Source organism: Macrobrachium rosenbergii, chromosome 37, assembly GCF_040412425.1.
Source record: "Macrobrachium rosenbergii isolate ZJJX-2024 chromosome 37, ASM4041242v1, whole genome shotgun sequence".
Taxonomy (NCBI): Eukaryota; Metazoa; Arthropoda; class Malacostraca; order Decapoda; family Palaemonidae; genus Macrobrachium; species Macrobrachium rosenbergii.
The window spans coordinates 6,336,806-6,356,337 of NC_089777.1; the positions used below are offsets into that span (position 1 = coordinate 6,336,806).

Consider the following 19,532-nt stretch of genomic DNA (forward strand, 5'->3'; position numbering starts at 1 on the left):
CAGTTGCTCTCAGGTTCCAACTTCTTTTAGACTTGTATGGCCCAGTGGATAACGCCCTGCTTTCCACCTGAGAGACCTGGGTTCAATCCCGGCGTGAGTCAGAAATTTATTTCTGTTCCACACGTGGATTGATTGTGTGTTGATGATTTCTATCTTATTCACTCAGAAGGGATTATTCGAATGAAATGTTGTCTATTGGGTCATTGCTGAGTCGGGAAGTTGGGAAAACTCGCTGGTATGCAAGCAGTTAGCTTGCCCAGGTAATTTCTTGGGTGCAGTTGCTCTCAGGTTCCAACTTCTTTTAGACTTGTATGGCCCAGTGATAACGCCCTTGCTTTCCACCTGAGAGACCTGGGTTCGATCCCGACGTGAGTCAGAAATTTATTTCTGTTCCACACGTGATTGTGTGTTGATGATTTCTATATATATATATATATATACAGGGTGTGGCATAAGTAACGCCCTTTGTTTAAGTGGAACAAAATTAAAGCCTTTTGATTATCCTTTATTTTTTTTTGAACATGAATGTATTGACACAGGTTAATAGATTAATATATTATATTAACAAAATTAATATAATGCTTATTCGGTTTAATAATGTGGCATAAGTAACGCCCTTTTTAATTTTATATCTTATAATGTATATTTTCTTTATTATTTTCTTTAATTAATTTGCTAAATCTTCATTTTTCAGATATTCTATATAACCATGAGATTAACAAAGGAACAGAGTAAAAGCAATTCAATTGTATTATCAAAACAATAAAAATGGTGCTGAAACCGCAAGATTGTTATCATCTGAATTTAATATCCCAAGGGTGCAAAGCCGAAATATCATTTGTATTGAACATTATTAAACCGAATAAGCATTATATTAATTTTGTTAATATATTATATTAATCTATTAACCTGTAGCAATACATTTATGTTGGAAAAAATAAAGGATAATCAAAAAGGCTTTAATTTTGTTCCACTTAAAGAAAGGGTGTTACTTATGCACACTATATATATATATATATATATATATATATATATATATATATATATATATATATATATATATATATATATATATATATATATATATATATTTTGATCATAATATACATATATAAAGTAAACTTTTTGTGAATTCATGGGGGATGCGTACCACAAACCCCTGCGAATAGTTAAAATCTGTGAATATTTAACACCCCCCTCTAAAAATGCCTATAACTTCCTATCTTGGAAGTTCAAGTACAAATGTATACCTTAAACTAGCATCTACATCAAATATACTTTAAACTATTATCCTATTACTGTGTTAAATAATCTTTGAAATGATATTATTAATATCATTTCAAAGTCATCTTAACATTTTACCCTTTAAAATATATACGTATGTACTTCTAACCCTTCCAGCCAATAACAGAGAGAGAGAGAGAGAGAGAGAGAGAGAGAGAGAGAGAGAGTGTATCTTTCTATCAATCACTCTCCCTTTCTATTTATCTATCTATCCATCTCCCACATTCTGAGTATCCTTTGGCATGAGAGAGAGAGAGAGAGAGAGAGAGAGAGAGAGAGAGAGAGAGAGAGAGATTTTTTGCCTATCTTGAAAGTTCAGATACTAAATGTATACTTTAAACTATAGCATCCTACATCAGATATACCTTAAATTATTATCCTATTACCGTAGTAATCTTTGAAATTATATCAAAGTCACCTTAAACATTTCACCCTTAAAAATGTATATGTATGTACTTCTAACCCTTCCAGCCAGTAACAGAGAGAGAGTATATCATTGTATCAGCCACTCTCCCTTTCTATCAGTCTATCTATCTGTCTATCCATCTCTCACATTCTGAGTACCCTTTGGCATGAGAGAGAGAGAGAGAGGGGAGGTGTTTGTTCTTACATATTATGACAAAGAAAGAGAGATTAACTTTGGAAAGAGACAAAGAAGTTATTCTTACGTTAGACATCAAAAGATGGAAATTCATGATTTATGAAGGAAAAAGAAAGAGAGAGATATCCTTGACCCTCTGTGGCAACATTACCTCCCCTTCGTGGTCTATGTCAATATGTCTATGTTAATTGACTGGTACTTGCACGCCCCTGCCCTGAAGAATCTGAGAAAAGACTGGGAATGATATGTATTTGTTTAAAATTTGTAATAATTTACTACACAAATGAAACATTTGTAATTATAGCATGAATAACAAAGTAACATCACATCTATAAATGTACAGCATACAAAACAAATAAACATATTACATATGCATAAAAAAATCTGTCGTAGTGAGAGAGAGAGAAAGAGATTTTTCAGTATCCTTCATAGGGTATTTGACCAGCAAGTGGCAACATTTATTTAACCACCGAGTGGCAAAATCTCCTACCCTTGCAGTCAGCATGTCAAAATATTTAACATATTTGACAGGTTACACCCCCCTGCTCCAAAGCTTTTGGAAAAAGATGAGGGAAAGAATTTATATTGAACTGAAATCTTACTAATTCACTATATTTTCTTTAATGAATTGATATTTTGCTGTGTTTAGTACATTAATATTAATATTTGATAAATAATAAATCATTTATTTATCATACATAACAAAAAAATCATACATATTACATATGCATAAAAATTCTATCATCTCAGTAAGAGATAAAAAGAGAGAGAGAGAGAGAGAGAGAGAGAGAGATTTCTGAGATTTTCAAGCCGAGAGGAGAAGAAAGGAAGGAGAAAGAGAGAGGATTATTATTTATATATTATTTAATGTTATTATTTAATCTTATTAGACTTAATATTATTTGAAAATTAGTACGTAAATCATTATTTTATCATAACATGTATATGTAGGTACAATACAGTGTTTAGTCATGAAAATAATATGAAAATACAGAATATTGCTCTATGAACAGAATATTGCTCTATGAAAAGTTTCATAGAGCAATATTCTGTATTTTCATATTTTCGTGACTAAATACTGTACTGTACCAACATATGCATGTTATGATAAAATAATGATTTACAGTAGTAATTTTCAAATATTAATCTGCAAATTGTCAAAGTTTTCCCATGAATAATTTATAGACAGTTTCCACAGAAATTTGCGCAAATTGTGAGAATGCGAATCTGGGGAAGTTTACTCTATATATATATATATATATATATATATATATATATATATATATATATATATATATATATATATATATATATATATATATTCATGATATTGCCTTGTAATATGTATATCATTCCATGATTTTTATATATTTACTGTTCTAGTTGTCACGTGTTTTGTGTCATGATAATAATTGTTGAAGTATCATGTATAGCACAATGTCAGATCTCAAAAGAGTTAGTGATTTAGATAACTTAACAGCTAAATTTCATAATCAATCAATCAATCAACAGCGTAATTTAGAATTAATAATACGTTTTTAATAGTAATGTAGTATATCAGCAACATGCAAAAGATAACGTGTTGGCAGGCGAGAGATAACAATAGCTGTTCCATTCTGGAAACCAATTTGGGTTTTTCGTTTTGTTTTTAAAACGTGCCAGTCAAAATTAGCCAGCTGCAGTCTATTTTGATCATATTAAGATTTTTTCTTACTGGAATCCAAGAGTTTGCTCATTCAGATTTCAGAGACTGTTCGTGTGGTTCTCTCTCTCTTCAAGAGAGAGAAATTATTAACATAAAATATTTGTGTGGTCGCTGGTATTAATCTTAGCTTTTGAGATCTGAATGTAGGAAGTGTATAACAGTGCCTAACAAAAAAGTGTTTTGTGAATCTCAAGCAGCTGCATTTCAGGTGATTTTGCAAGGGTTTTCACAAGCTTGTGTAAGGTAAAGTGAATTTTACTTATTGTTACCATGGTATAATAAGGTATATCGAGAGATTTTTGCCTTATTGAAATTGTTTTTGGTAAATATTTTGTATATTTTTATGTGTTCTTGTGTTTGCAATCTCTTAATTTTTCACATTTTATATATTGGTGATTTAAAATTTATTTACGTAACATTTTAAATATTTCTTGATAATGTAACATTGAATACTTGATTTAATTTTCATTTACTAAGATTTTCTTTTCAAATCATGAGTGATTCTTGAGTTTAAATTTTACTTGATTGATTTCATTTCCTGATAAATTAAAGTTTTTGTGATTTAGTTTTGTTTAATAATTTAATTCAAGAATTAATTAAGTTTTGTGTTGTTTTCAAGTAATAATAAATTTTTTCAGATTGTGAATTCTAATGATAAATGTTGAATTTGAAAATAGATTTTTTTATTTGAAATTTTTAAAAACAGTGTTTCATTTATTGACCACGAGTGAATAGGATTAATTGTGTGCATAAGGCAAAGTGATAAATATGTTGTGTTCCTTTAGTTGTGCTGAAGTGAATTAAGACCAGGGAAACAGTTAAAGTTGTTTGATGGAGTGATGCCCTTTTACTGTAGTATATTTCTTGTTTAATTGTTGATACCTCGCACTTGTTTTGATAAACTTAGTTTGATTTTTTCATGTGATTAATAAGCTTTTTAAGGGATCACTGTTACCTTTAGAGTGCTCAGTCATAATTTTCATTATTATGAGAGTTCATAATATCTGGCTGAAGTGAGATAAATTTTTGAATTCTGTGATTAGTTTTGTAATAACCAGGTACTTGGAACACATCGTGACAATTATATAATATATATATATATATATATATATATATATATATATATATATATATATATATATATATATATATATATATATATATATATATTGGGATGGAGTGTTGAGAAAAGTCAGTGAAAGGACAGTAGATGTGAATGTAAAGTTTTTAGCTAAAGAAAATAAGTTGTGAATGGAGTGTGAAATGGTTGGTGATTGCAAATGATACATTACTAATTTTGGGATATTGAAGAGAAACTGCAGAAACTATGAAGAGAGTATAAAAGTGATTGCAGTAGGAGAAAGTTAAAAGTAAATGTGAACATGGGCAAGGTTATGATGGCAGGTGGAACCAAAGATGATGGAGAAATGTATAGTGAAAGAATGGAAGCAGTTGATTCATGCAAGTATTTGGGAGTAAGTAAGGTGGATGATGTTAGGATGAGAGAAGAGGCGAGTCACAAAGAGAGGAAGGTGGCAGGGTAAATGCAGAAGATTGGATAGAGACACAAAATCTCTAAGGAAGCCAAAGTGGGAAGGTATGATTGGATTGTTGAGCCAATGCTCCTTTATGGAAGTGAAATGTGAATTGAGAGCAATTGAAAGAAAATTGTAAAGTGTATGGGTATAGTAGAATTGTTAGAATGGCGAGTGAGGAGATAAGTAGAAGTGATAAGAATGCTGGCTGGTGACAGTATGAATGTAAACTTTTACAGATGGTTTGATTTGTGCAGAAAGAATGGACAATGGTAAGTTTGTGAAAAGAATGTATAATTAATTACTGTTACAGGAAGGGAAAGAAGACCCAGGAATAATACTTAGGAATTTGGGATTTGGGCAAGAGGTGTCAGTGTCGTGTGGGAGAGGGAGAGAATTATGAGTAATATATAGCTAAGTCTACCTCCCTTCACTGTTCTACCTCCATTTACTCTGTTCTACCTCCCTTTCACTATGTTCTACCTTCCCTTCATTCTCTTCTACCTTCCCCTCACTCTGTTCTACCTTCCCTTCACTGTTTTCACTTCTTTTCACTCTGTTCTACCGCCCCAAACTTTGTTCTACCTCCATTCACTCTGTTCTAACTCCCTTCACTCTGATCTACCTCCCTTCACTCTGATCTACCTCCCTTCACATAATGGAGTCCCTTCCAGCAATATTGATTCATTTAACTCCCTCCACATCATATCACCATCAGAGTACATTACTGTTATCCTCATTTTTATCACATATCATTATGTTTGAGTGGATTAAGTGGATCTTCAGTTATTCAATGTACACCTAGTTTTAAGAAATAAAATTTCTGAAATTTGCATTTACAAGTGCCTTTAAAAGGATCCTACAATTGCTCATATTCTAAACATTTTCCCGGGAAGGCTTACAGCCACCCCCCCCAACTGCTTTGGCTTGCTTCGCTCGCCTCCCACCCCATAAGAGGGGCCCCAAATGGGACTGTGCCCCCCAGCCCCCAAAATGTCTAGAAATGCCCGTTTGCAGCATCCTTCAGCCCCCAGGCAACCTTTCATTCCTTTTACTGTACCTCCATTCATATTCTCTTTCTTCCATCTTGCTATCCACCCTCTCCTGACAGTTGTTACATAGTGCAACTGCAAGGATTTCCTCCTGTTACACCTTTCAAACCTTTCCACTCTCAGTTTCCCTTTTAACGCTGATTAACCTCATAGGTCCCAGTGCTAGGTCTTTGGCCAAAATTCTGTATTCCATTCCATTCCTACAAATGTGGCAGTGACTGCTGTGTTGTTTTTTCCTGGAGCCAACTCATGTTAGGAAAACGGCTTAATGTGGGAAAAAGATATACAGTATTGTAAAGTCACCAATTCGGCGCCAGGATAGTGTTTCGGCGGCGCCATTAATTAAGTCTCCGCTGAGCTTGTTTTCTTTGGTGACTTCCCGTTTTCTTCAAGCTAAATTAGTCACGCCTAAAACGTGCCAGGTCACGCATTTTAATCATTTTTACTTTATGGTATTTATACGAATGTCACACATTGTGTATCACATGTTTCTTCATTCACAGGCATCAAGACTGTATCTATATTGTGTCTCTGTATGTTTCGTATTGTAATTCGTACTCGTTCACTGCATATTATTGTTTATTGTTTCGACCTCAGGTCACAGTCAATTCCATTGTCTCTCACGGCCCGGCGTCAGTCGGCCGCAATATAAGCCGCCTGGATCTGTAATAAACCAGCAGTAACCTTTACCTGCTCGTTTCTTTGACACCTTACAGTGGTGACCCCTGGGTATCCCGGAGCCATTAGCGGACTCACACGGCGACTCAGTCTTGGCTCCAGGATTTCTCCAAAAACGCTCTTAGCGGCCTAAACACAGCGCTGTAACCAGCGTTTGAGCGTGCTGACTCTCGTCGGCGTACCCCACCAGCGTCACTAGCGGAACCACACGGCGCACGAAAGTGCGTACTGACGTGAGTATCCTACTCCAGTAAGGGGGTCAAAGGAGCGAGCATGGACGCGGATATCCCCTCCTTCATGCAGTTAAACGCGACCCCGCGGACTCCGAGGGTTTACCTACCTCCCATCGCAGCCGCGCCGCCCCGCATCGAGGCCCTCCCCCAACTCCACACCAGCGCCCGAACACACGACGGCCGGGCAACACAATCGCGGGCCGCCCTCACCCTAAAGCTGCCGCCCGTTTACGCAGGGCAACCCATCGAGGTGGCTGCGCAGGGTGGAGAGCCACTTCAGAATCGCGGACCTCACGGACGAAATCCTACAGGCCGACACAGTGCTCAACGCCCTTCCGAGGACGTGTACAACAAACTCATCTCGGTACCCAAACACTCACCCTCACATACAGCACCACAAAAAGTTCCTCCTCGAAGCTTGCTCCCTGCCCATCGCCGGCGGCCGCCCGATGCTATCGACCTTGCCAATAACCCACGCCACGACCTCGATCCAAGAGACGGCAGGGCATGGTCGTAGATCTCCTGTCAACACCAGTCTCGTGGCAACGAACAAGCGGCAGGAGATAAGCCGTGACGGGAAATTTTCCTTCGCCAACTCCTCCCGGAAGTACGCAACCAGATCGCTCACCCTACACCATGCCTGTCGAGGACCTCAGAGGCGGCACAACACCTCACAGACTCCGTCAAGGCTTCACAGCGGCTAAAACCGGCCACTCAGCCGGTCAGCTCCGTCCAGCCTGAAGAGGACGTAGAGCAGTCCGTCAACGCCATCGCCAACAGACGTCCACCGAACCACAGTAGACGATGGTCCCCGGGCTTCTGTCGCTATCACAAGTGGTTCGGAAAGGACGCCCGAAACTGCCTGCCGCCCTGCTCGTTCAACCGTTCAAAAAACGGGGGTGGCGGCGGCCAGCAGGACAGGCCGCCATGGCAGCTGAAGAACCCAGGGCCTCAAAAACAGTAGGTTTTTCGTCCGCGACACCGTCTCCGGCAGGATGATGCTGGTCGACACAGGAGCCTTCAAGTCGGTCTTCCCAGCATCCAGAGAGGACCGCAACCAGACACACCAGACCCGGCCGCCTTCCCCTGACGGCCGCCAACGAAACCCCATCCTCTCCACGGCACCAGGCTCCTGTCGATCTCCATCCTTGGCCAGAATTACTCCTGGGACTTCATCGTCGCGGACGTAGGAACCCCACTCCTGGGGGCCGATTTTCTGGCGCACTTCGGCCTGCTAGTCGACGTGGGGCGCAAGCGCCTCCTCGATACCGACTCCTGCCGGTCTCTCCCGTTAACGGCGGGACCCAGACCCACCATCAGCGCCGTCGCCCCCCACCAGTACGCACACCTTCTGTCGGAGTTCCCTGAGGTGTTTAAGCCCGAGCCGCTAAGTCCCGGGGCCCCAGCCAAGCACGGCATATACCACCATATAGTGACTAAAGGGCCCCGACACATGCAGTTCCGCAGGCTTCCCCTCAGCGCCTTCAGGAGGCGAAAAAGCATTCGCGGAGATGGAACGGATGGGCATCTGCAGGAAAGCCTCCAGTCCGTGGGCCTCCCCCTCCACATGGTGCAGAAACCGGACGGCTCCTGGAGACCCTGCGGCGACTACAGACGGCTCAACATTGCAACGGAGCCCGACCACTACCCTCTGCCCAATATGCAAGACCTTACGGCCTCCTTTCACGGGGCCAAAATATTCACTAAATTGGACCTTCTTAAATCTTATTTTCAGGTACCTGTTGCGCCCAGAGGACATACCAAAGACAGCCATCATCACGCCCTTCGGGTCCTATGTGTTCGCCTTCTCCACCTTCGGGCTGAGCGGCGGGGCCACCTTCCAGCGGCTCATGGACAGCATCCTGGGGGACCTAAAATTCTGCGTCCGCTCGTCGACGACATTCTCATATTTTCCAGGTCTCACAGCGAACACCAGAGGCACATCAAAGCAGTCCTCCAGCGCCTCCAAGAAAACGGCCTCGTCGTCCATTTTGACAAGTGTACATTCGGCGTCCAGAAAGCAGAGTTCCTGGGTCACGGTATCTCCGACAGGCGTCCGCCCTCTTACATCGAAAGTGGCAGCCGTAGCAAAGTTCCCCGACACCCACCTCCATCAAGGCCGCCCAGGAGTTCCTTGGGATGGTAAACTTACAGGCGCTTCATCCCCGGGATCGCGCACACCACGGCCCCCTGACGGAAGTCCTAAAGGTCAACCGAAGTCCCTGTCTTGGGGACCCAGCCAGCAGCAGGCCTTTTCCCGGACGAAGGCGCCCTCACCAAGGCAACCGCCTTGGCACACCAGGATCCCAAGGCTCCCCTCCAGCTGACGACAGACGCCAGTAACGTTGCCTGCGGTGCTGTTCTGGAGCAAATCATCAACGGCGCCCCAGCCCATCGCCTTCTTCAGCAAGAAGTTCAATCCCGCAGAGTCCCGATACAGCACCTTCGACAGGGAACTCTGCGCGATGTACCAGCGCAGTTCGGCACTTCAAGTTCCTCCTGGAGGGACGCCCTTCACAATCTTCACAGACCACCAGCCACTGGTTCACGCTTTCACGAAGCAAGGGGACGCATGGTCTTCCAGACAGCAGCGCCACCTCTCAGCCATAGCCGAATTTACCTGTTCCGTCAGGTACCTCCCGGCAAGAAAATCCCGTAGCAGACGCCTCTCCAGAGTCGAGTTGAAGCATGGTGCAGCTTGGTGTAGATTACCAGGACCTTGCCAGAGAACAGGCCGCTGACCCAGAAACCCCAGCATACCGCACCGCCATCACATCCCTCAAGTGGCGGGACGTGACCTCGCCCCGGAGGCCCCAGCCTGCTCTGTGACATCAGCACAGGCCAGCCCCGCCTTTGGTTCCAGCCTCACGCCGCCAGGTATTTGACATCATCCACGGCCTCTCACACCCCTCCGGCAGGACCACGCCAAACTGCTTTCAAAAAGTTCGTCTGGCACGGGTGCAAAGGACGCCACAGCCTGGGCAAAACAGTGCCTGCAGTGCCAGACCAGTAAAGTGGGTCGTCACACGCAGTCGGGGTAGGCGAGTTCCCACAACCAGGGCGCCGCTTCGCCACATCCACATCGACGTCGTCGGGCCCTTCCCCATCAGGCGGATCCAGATACCTCCTCACGGTGGTAGACCGTTCAACGAGGTGGCCTGAAGCCACGCCCATGCAAGAAGCCACCGCCAGCGCGTGCGCCGAGGCCCTGCTCTCCAGTTGGGTTAGCCGCCGGCGCCCCGGACCACATCACAACCGACAGGCCCCGCTTTCCTCTCCGAGCTGTGGTCTGCCCTGGCTCAACTGCTGGGAACCACGCACCACACCACCACAGCGTACAACCCAGCGGCCAACGGCCTGGTTGAACGGTTCCACAGGTCCTTAAAGTCATCCTCATGGCCCCGCTGCACCGCCGAGGACTGGAAACATCAGCTGCCGTGGGTCCTCCTCGGGTTGAGGACCGCCCCAGAGCCGACGGCACCCCATCCGCAGCTGAACAAACCTATGGGGAACCCTCGTGGTGCCGGAGAGCTCGTGACGGATGATCGCCACTCCCCCATCTCTGCAGAGGCTCCGCGACGTGGCGGCAAGTTCGCCCTTGCAGGCGCTCATACATCGACAGAGCAACCCACCTTCGTGCCGCCACAGCTGTCATCCGCCACCCACGTCTTCGTCAGAGTCGACGCCCGTCCGTCCACCACTAACTAAGCCCTACAGGGGACCCTTCCGCGTGCTGGGCGAACAGCAAGGCGTTCGGCTGGCACTTCCAGGCAGGAACGACTGGGTTTCCATAGACCGGCTAAAGCCCGCCTTCCTGTCGGAGAGTCCCGGCAGCGCCGCAGCACCCCTTCCGCCCAAACGCACTCCAGCACGCCCTCACCACCGCAGGCGCGCCGCCCAGGAAGGGACCGCCCAAACAGCAGCCTCACAGGCAGGAGGCCCCTCAGTTATCCTCAAGGAGCCGCGGCACCCTTCAGCGTCCCACCAGGTACAGGGGATTAATCAGACGCCGTCCCCTCGTCTTGGGGAGTATTTGTAAAGTCACCAATTCGGCGCCAGGATAGTGTTTCGCGGCGCCATTAATTAAGTCTCCGCTGAGCTTGTTTTCTTTGGTGACTTCCCGTTTTCTTCAAGCTAAATTAGTCACGCCTAAAACGTGCCAGGTCACGCATTTTAATCATTTTTACTTTATGGTATTTATACGAATGTCACACATTGTGTATCACATGTTTCTTCATTCACAGGCATCAAGACTGTATCTATATTGTGTCTCTGTATGTTTCGTATTGTAATTCGTACTCGTTCACTGCATATTATTGTTTATTGTTTCGACCTCAGGTCACAGTCAATTCCATTGTCTCTCACGGCCCGGCGTCAGTCGGCCGCAATATAAGCCGCCTGGATCTGTAATAAACCAGCAGTAACCTTTACCTGCTCGTTTCTTTGACACCTTACAGTATATGTGCTTGTGTTTTTTTAAGTATAAAATTATTTACATGTATACTTGTATTTTTTATTATCGTTTTATCACTTGAGAACCACAAGTAACTTTATTTCTCTTCTAGAGATCAGTTTTTTCTGCCCACAGGTCTCACTTGAGAATCCACACTGGAGAAAAACCTTATGCTTGCCCTAGATGCAGCAGGCTCTTCAAGTATTCCTGGGATCTGAAGGACCACTTGAAAACCAAACACCCCAGCCAAGGCTTGTTCCAGTGTCGCATTTGCCATGTGTCCTTTGCAAATCTGACAACTTTCACATCCCACTGGGAAACTCATAAGTAGACATGAAATGGCATCTCATGAATACTACCGTCATCAAACGTTATTCATTTGAATCATGTACAAATCATGTATAAAAATATAATCATAATCGTTTGCCTTGACCTTGTTTTGAAATATTTTGGGTGGGTTAAGTGACTATGAGACGAATAACAGTGAAAATGTTACTTTTCATTTCTTCAGATTTGTCCTTGACATTGAAATCAAAGAGTTATTAACTTTCCTTTTACTTAATATTTTTAAATCAAAGTGTTATTAACTTTCCTTTTACTTAATATTTTTCCACATACTTCCAGTAGGAACTTAATCTTAGAGCATCTAGACAGAGGAGCTCCAAAAGATGGGATTTCCACAAAAATAGCAATCACCTTATCAGCAATCGATGATAAGGGCACAGTGAACTTTTTTGATTAGTGCCGAGTATGATTCTTACATTAATGTGAAATGGTATCAAACTTTTTGACTTATCATTGTAACCAATTTCTACTTTCTTGCATTTTTTTTTTTTACAGTGGCTAATGTAAGCACTGCTGTAAATTGTCATCATACATGTTTTAGGAGGTTATTGGTACAGTAAACAAATAACACACCCCAGCCTTCAGATTCACAATACTGTTGTGAAGCGTGTGACCTTCTGGCAAATGGTGAATCAGCAGTCATCAGCATGATGCACCCCTTCCTTTAGTTTCACCTTCCCGTAGTGAAACGTGTGACCTTTCCGGCAAATGTTGAATCAACTGTCATCGGCGAGAAGCACCTCCTCCTATAAGTTCACATTCCTGTAGTGAAGAGTGTAACCTTTTTGGCAAATGACGAATCTGCAGTCATCAGCAAAAAGCACCCCTCCTGTGGATTCACATTCCTGTAGTGAAGCATGTGACCTTTCTTGCAAATGGTGAATCAGCTGTCATCAGCAAGAAGCACCCCTCCTGTGGATTGACATACCTGTAGTGGATCGTGTGACCTTTCTGTTTCATGGCCAGTTACATAAATGTTCAGAAAACCAGACTGTATTACATGGCTGTGAATAATTTTCCTTATTCTTCTTTAAAAAAATTCCATATACCAATTGCTTAAACTTGAAGATACCTTTCATTCTTGATATATTCATAGCAGAAGAGACTTTCTAGCTGTGGCAAGGAGCTCTTCTAGGAGACCACTCCAGAAGTAAACAAATGTTCTGTAGTCTTGTGTACATTGCCATAGCCTCTGTACCATGGCCCCACCAGTCTTAGATTAGAGTCCTCGAGCATGAGGGTTCATTAGTCAGTTCTCTGTTTTGAGTAGTGTTTTTGGCAAGCTAAATAGAATGGCAAAAGATTCCTGGTGTTTTATCAAGACATTGCCTTATCCTTGTCTTTCTGCTCTCATCCTTGACCTTTATTTTCAAAACCATTAGTATGTACAGTAGTGTCTTCCCTGGTGCAGGCTCCTTTGACTGTTTTTTCATTTTATATTTAACGTGGATTTTGATTATATATTTTATACACATGTTCACATCGTTGTTATCATTAATTTTTTTTTAAGTATGATGGCATTTTCATTGATTTTTATTCTGGAGATCTTGAATAAAATCCTGGACTTTCACATTCTAGACCTTGCCATGACATATGATGAACTGCTGGACTTATGATTGCGGACTTAGTAACCTTGCAATTACCTCCAGCCTGCATAATGTTGTAATTCACTAAAAAATGTTGGTTTCTCAAATGAGGCACTTGAGCAAGCTTCTCATCCCAAGTTTCAAAAACTGTTATTACTAAAATATAATACATTTCCAGGGCCAGGAGGATGGCAGTGGCCCTCTTCTCATAAGACCTGTTTTGAATGTGGGTACCTCAAGGTTCAAGTTATAAAGGTTTGTGGCATGTATAACAACTTTATTTGGGTTCTGTTGCAATTCAGACTTAGATGATGTTATTTTTTACCATCTTCAGGAAAATTACATAAAGGTCTCATATTCGTTAGTGATTTCAGTGCTTACTGTAGGGAGTAGTTGAACTCTGGTTCTCCTACTGGTTGCCATGGCCTCAGAACTGTTAACTCTACTTCTGAGTCTGGCTGTGAGAAAACAGTAATTGAGGCTGTGTACAAGCCTTGTTATTGCTGAGATCAAGTATTCTGCAACTCCCTTGTTGTTATAACCAGGACTGTGGGTCCTTTGATTGGTACTTTTAACCATGCTTCAGCCTTACTCATGCTAGATAAACATTATCTTGGGCACGAATGGCACATTGAGTGAACTTAATTCCAAAACTGGCCATAGTTGTATACAAAAGTTGAGCTTATTTGTTCCTTTTTTTTAAAGTTTTGTCAACATAATATTTCCATTAAAGACTAAAAAGGGTATTCTATATATGGGCCAGTTTCAAATAAACCAAGAGTACAATATACTTTTATTTACTGATAATGAGAGTACAATGCCGTACTTTTAGGCTGAAAACAATATACACAACTTTATAAATACTGGTTAATCAACCGTACAAAATGTATCTTCCATCAACAGTCCTGTGCAGTGAATATTCTTATATAAGCCCCAAATATTCTTCCTAATACAGTATATACATTTTATATAAATACACATTTGCTGAACAGTGAACACAGATATTACATGTACAATACATACAAGTCAAAATCCAGTTTCAAACAACTGTAAGTAACATACAATGTAGGTTCCTCATTTTATAATCACAAATACAAAATTTACAAAAAAACCTTATTACTTTATACAAAAATAATTATGCCTAAGTAATACCTATATAGTTCTGAATGGTGAAAAAGTCTGCTATCTTTTACCTTTTAATAACAAACTGTTAATTTCGACACTTTATTCCAAAACCCAAACCATGTGTTTTGGAAAATATATCTCAAAATAGTCAAGGGGAAATACTTTGAAATTTTCCGTACTGTGTTTACTCTCAAACCTTTGCTTAAACATTACCAAGCCAACAGACTGCAGGATCAAGGAACTGAACAATGAGGATTACTGTATACAAATACACATACAGTATTAGTATTCAGCTTGTCGTACAGTTTCAATAAATATTGTACCTACCATAGAAGTGGTGATGAAAGATGCTTTTACAGAGGTTTAACATATAGTGAATACACCATTACCAAAGTCTTTTTACTTATTCCACTTGGTATGCAGTTTTCCAACTACATTCAATCTCAAAACATTTGTGTTAATTGTAATACTGTCTTCAATAACTGCTTCTATGTATACCAATTTCTCAATCCAATTTACATGCCAGTAGCACTAGTTACATTGTATTACAGTAATTGGTAATCCCTTTTCTTGTAACATTTACTGTTTTTAATGAAGAAATTTTCTTATTAAGCAACAAATAGGTGACTTTTAGAGGTAAATTAATCTTACTTCTTACGTAAGTAATCATAAAACAAAATTCTCATTATTCAGAACCTAAAATTTCTAGGTTCTGCAAGTGCCATCCCTGTAATTATTTTAATTTAAATATATTCATAGTAAAGGTAGAAAAACAAATTACTGGATGGTTACTAAAACAAGAGTATGAAATACCTCCCTCCCCTTCACTAGGAGGTAACCCTTTATATCTGCTTTCAAAGGTTGCAAATCCTTCAGATCACAGATGTGGGCAAATGGAAGGGACCAACAGGGACCACACTCAATATGAAATGATGTTAGTACCTATGGAACATAAAAATGTCAAGTTTTGTGTCCATATGAATTACAGATTCTCATTTTGCCTTATCCTGATTAGCTTCATAGGAGAAAACTTACCTCCTCATGAAGATCATCAGCATGTCAGTGATGGTTACTTGTCACTGACAGAAGCTGGTCTTACTCTATAGTATCTCCTATATAAAATGCCCCAAACTAAGTCTATTTGACATGAGTATGTGATTCCATGTCTGAATGCAGATTTTCATGCTGGAATCTCTGGGCTCAAGATAACCAAAGGATGAGGTGATGATTGTGGGAGATATCCATAAAATCCCAGTAAAATTATGACAGGGACCTCCTGTAACCTGCATTAACTATTCAGGAGTGGGCAAATAACATTTGAAAAGTTTACGGGTATAAAAGCTTGACTTTGTCATAAAAAATTTTGTGTGTGCCCAGCATGGAATACTTGCAAGATCTTGTCCTCTTCAAATGAGGTACTCTCACTGGGCAAAGAAGGGTGTCTTTAGGGTAGAGCTGTTAGGAGCAATAACTCGTCAGCAAATGACTTATGCTAAGTACCTCCAGTTCTCTGGATAAGACTAATTATTCACCTTTCAACAGGGCATTTCCATGCTGCCAGATCCAGCAGAGGCAAAAAGTACAATGAGAGTTTCTTGTTTTTGGAGACAAACATTTCCAATTTCTTTTACCTGTCTTCCACAGCTGCTACAGAGTGATGCTTTCTAGTATCAGGTTTAATACTACTTGGTTTGCTACAAGTTTTATCTTGGCTACAACTAAAATGTGGAGTAATTTGCCTAGGGCAGTTGTGGAATCTGCTAATCACCAAATGTATGGGCGAGGAGCAAATTCACTCCTGCTTTCTGCTGACATCTCCTGAATTTGGGTTCATTGGTTTACTTGTCTATTCCCTCATATTTATTTATCACATTTTCCTATGACTTGTCTCTCTTTGCAGGCTGATTTCACTTTGGAGCTCTTTGAGTTTATAGTCTGTTGACTCTGTCCAAAGGGTTTCCAGCTGAAGGTTCAAAGAAAGAAGGTAAGTAACTGCTCTCAGCAACTGCTTCTCCAATTCATGGGTGATGAAGTACATGGGATTCTTGTTGTTTGCACCTGTTCATTTCTAGAATTATTTTAAGAAATGTCATGTATGCAGGGCTTCCATACACAAGGAGGGCTTGTGTATGGGGTCTTGTTGCTAACCACTGGTTTCCTAAATAGCAGTAGGGCTGTCTGCTTTTAGTTAAGCATGCAGGCTTAAGTAAAAATATAAGATTTGTAATTCTTACAGACACTTCTATTTTTCCTCACTACTGGGAAAACCTTCCACTTGTATTCAATACTTTCATACACTTCAGATTCAATCCACTCCATTTAAACTTCTTCCATGAACTTCATATTGCACCAACATTATTCATAAAGTAAAACACAGTATTGTATTGAGTAAGATAAGACTGAGAGTGCTTTGTAAGAGACAAATTGTATCTACAGCAAAAGCTATTAAGTTTGCAGTGTGGAAAAATCACAAATTTTTAAAGCAATTTGTATTTCCCTAGGTATTTAAACCAGAGCCTCTTATGAAAGAGTATTCCTCAGCACAAGCTGGAATTGGCTGTTGAAACTTGGTAACGAGGTAGTTAACTGGTGGAGTTGGGTTAGTGGGGGAAACACCACTCACCTGCCATCACCAAACACTTTTCCTTTGGTATCAGGAACTAAGCAGGTGAATAAAGTAGGAGAATGATAAAAAGTCCTGGTTTGTATACCTAGGAAAAATACAAATTTAAAAATTTGTGATTTGTTCTTACAGGAATATAACCCATCACCTATCATGTAGGAGACTCACGCCATATGTGGGAAGATAATCTCAACTAACTAGCAAATTGAATCTTTACCTGTAAATACCATGCTCCTGTTCTCGATTGTGAGCAGAGGAGCAATGACCCCTACAATCTCTTATATAATTTGGCACAGGAATGCAAAATTGATATGGCCCTGAGCGAGAGAGAGGTGTTTCTGAACCCTCACTCTAAGAAAACTTTGGAGAACAAGTGCTGCTTTACAGATAGGGTAGCACATGTCAGAAGTAGCTGGTATCTGGATCAATCATAGACTGATGGCTCATCATACTTTAACCCCTCCCACTTGTTAAAAAGACAGCGGAGAGAGTCACACCTTATGAGCCAAACCTCTTAAGGTGGGACACCAGATTGTGAAGTCTATCTGTGTTGTAACCTGCCCAGCACATACTCGTCGTGATTGCTGCCTTGCAGAGGAAGGAAGAGGTGAGTGAGGGATCTAGTTGCTCACCCATTCAACCTCCAACCTTATGTCCCTATTTTGTTGAAGAGGCATTTGGAGACTACACAATTTGTTGGGCAGTCACCACAGGTCCTAAGAAGGGTCCACGAACTTATAAGCAACACCCCTAAAGTCTGGTGCTGCAAGATGCCTGCCCTCATTACCTGTTACTGAAAAGTTCTCTGAATGGCAATGGATGGCTAGGAGTCCTGGCTTCAAGAAGTCCTGATTGGACGTGTCCTTCTCACACGATGAACTATACAGACACTTGATCAATCCATGAAGCCAAGAAGCCAAAAAGAATAGTGCTCTGGACACCACATTCTTGAGCCTTTTAGTACTAGAGAGAGTCAAGCACTCTGTCTTAAGAGGTTGAATTCTCATAGAAAATGTTGTGGAACTTGCACTGGGCACAAGAGCATTTCATCTGGCTCCACTGCCAACTCTTCCCTGTGTGCCTCAGTAAGAAGTATGAATACGAGAAAAGTCCAAAGAGCCCTCTTGTTTCGGAAGTAAATGTGGAGATGCTGGTTCACAAGTATGCTCCGAGAACCCTGTCAACCGTACCTAAGGCAGGCATCACACCCACAGATGAGTGAATAATGTTGCCAACCCACAAAGAAGGAAGGCATTCACACAAAGCCTTTTGGAATTTTTTGTGAGATGGCTTTAGAGACCATTTCATTTTGTTCTTGCTACACAAGGAAGAGGAGGCAGAAGATGAGGACAAAGAGTAGAAAGAGCTTGATGAAAAGGAGGAGGAAGAAGATACACTTTTGTGCTTCTTCACCTTACTGTCTGTGGGTCATACTCATCTCAGGGAGAAGCATCAGAGGAATATGGAGGAGTACATCCAGATTTGCACTGTTGGAGAGCACAGGCTGGTCTCTTACCCTCACGAGTGTAGCCCCCTCCTGGAAGGTAGTCTGAGAGGAAGCAGTTGAAAAAATTCTGCCACATCCAAGTCAGAGTAATCCCCTTCAAAGAAACGAGAACATCGTTTGGCCTGTGTGCTGCTGACAAGCTTCTCCACTGGAAATGAGACCAGCAGCACACTCCCAGCACCAATGAAGAACAAAATGTTTACACTAAACTATGGACACAAATGCCTGAAAACACCTATGTTCTTCATCCCTGCTGTCATTTACATTTCTTGTTTAAATCCATGGTGAATGAAAAACAAACCATTTATACAACAGGAAAGATGAAAGTTTCAACTTAAGGGTCAAAGTGCAAAAGGATCTCTGAACTCTACCCCAACTGAAGAAAACGTGCTTAGTGATGGCAGGTGGGGGAGGGGGGATTTCCTCCTACTCACGACCTCCACAAGGTAACTACTGTACCTTATTACCTAGTGTCAATGACCAATTCCTGCTTGCACTGAGGAATATTCCTACGCAAAATGGTTTGTAATCCTGTAGGAACAAATGAGGTATAATATGTATGTACAGTATAACATTGAAATGATATAAAACTAGAACTAACTATTCTACAAAAATAAGTTCACAAAAAGGTTATTTGCAAATTTATTGCACCACTTTACCGAAAACTGAAGAATAACCATTTCAGTTAACCAAAACTTGCCAATAGTACACAGAAAAAAAGACAACCTAAACACTTAATATACACCCCTTTGCAGCTGTAGATACTGAAGGACCAGACAATTAGAAACTACTATCATACTGCATG

General features: G+C 41.3%; 1 protein-coding gene across 2 annotated transcripts in view; it reads left to right on the forward strand.

The window, feature by feature from the left end:
- LOC136825280 (uncharacterized) overlaps positions 1-12,882 on the forward strand; it is a 34,085-nt gene extending 21,203 nt beyond the window's left edge. For both annotated transcript variants that reach the window (XR_010849277.1, XM_067081359.1), the window contains exon 3: positions 11,677-12,882. Coding sequence is in view for 1 of the 2 variants with exons in the window: in XM_067081359.1 (XP_066937460.1) it covers positions 11,677-11,872 (196 nt within the window). In the remaining variant the exon portion in view is untranslated. The remainder of the gene's footprint in view (positions 1-11,676) is intronic.
- Positions 12,883-19,532: the final 6,650 nt, after the last annotated feature.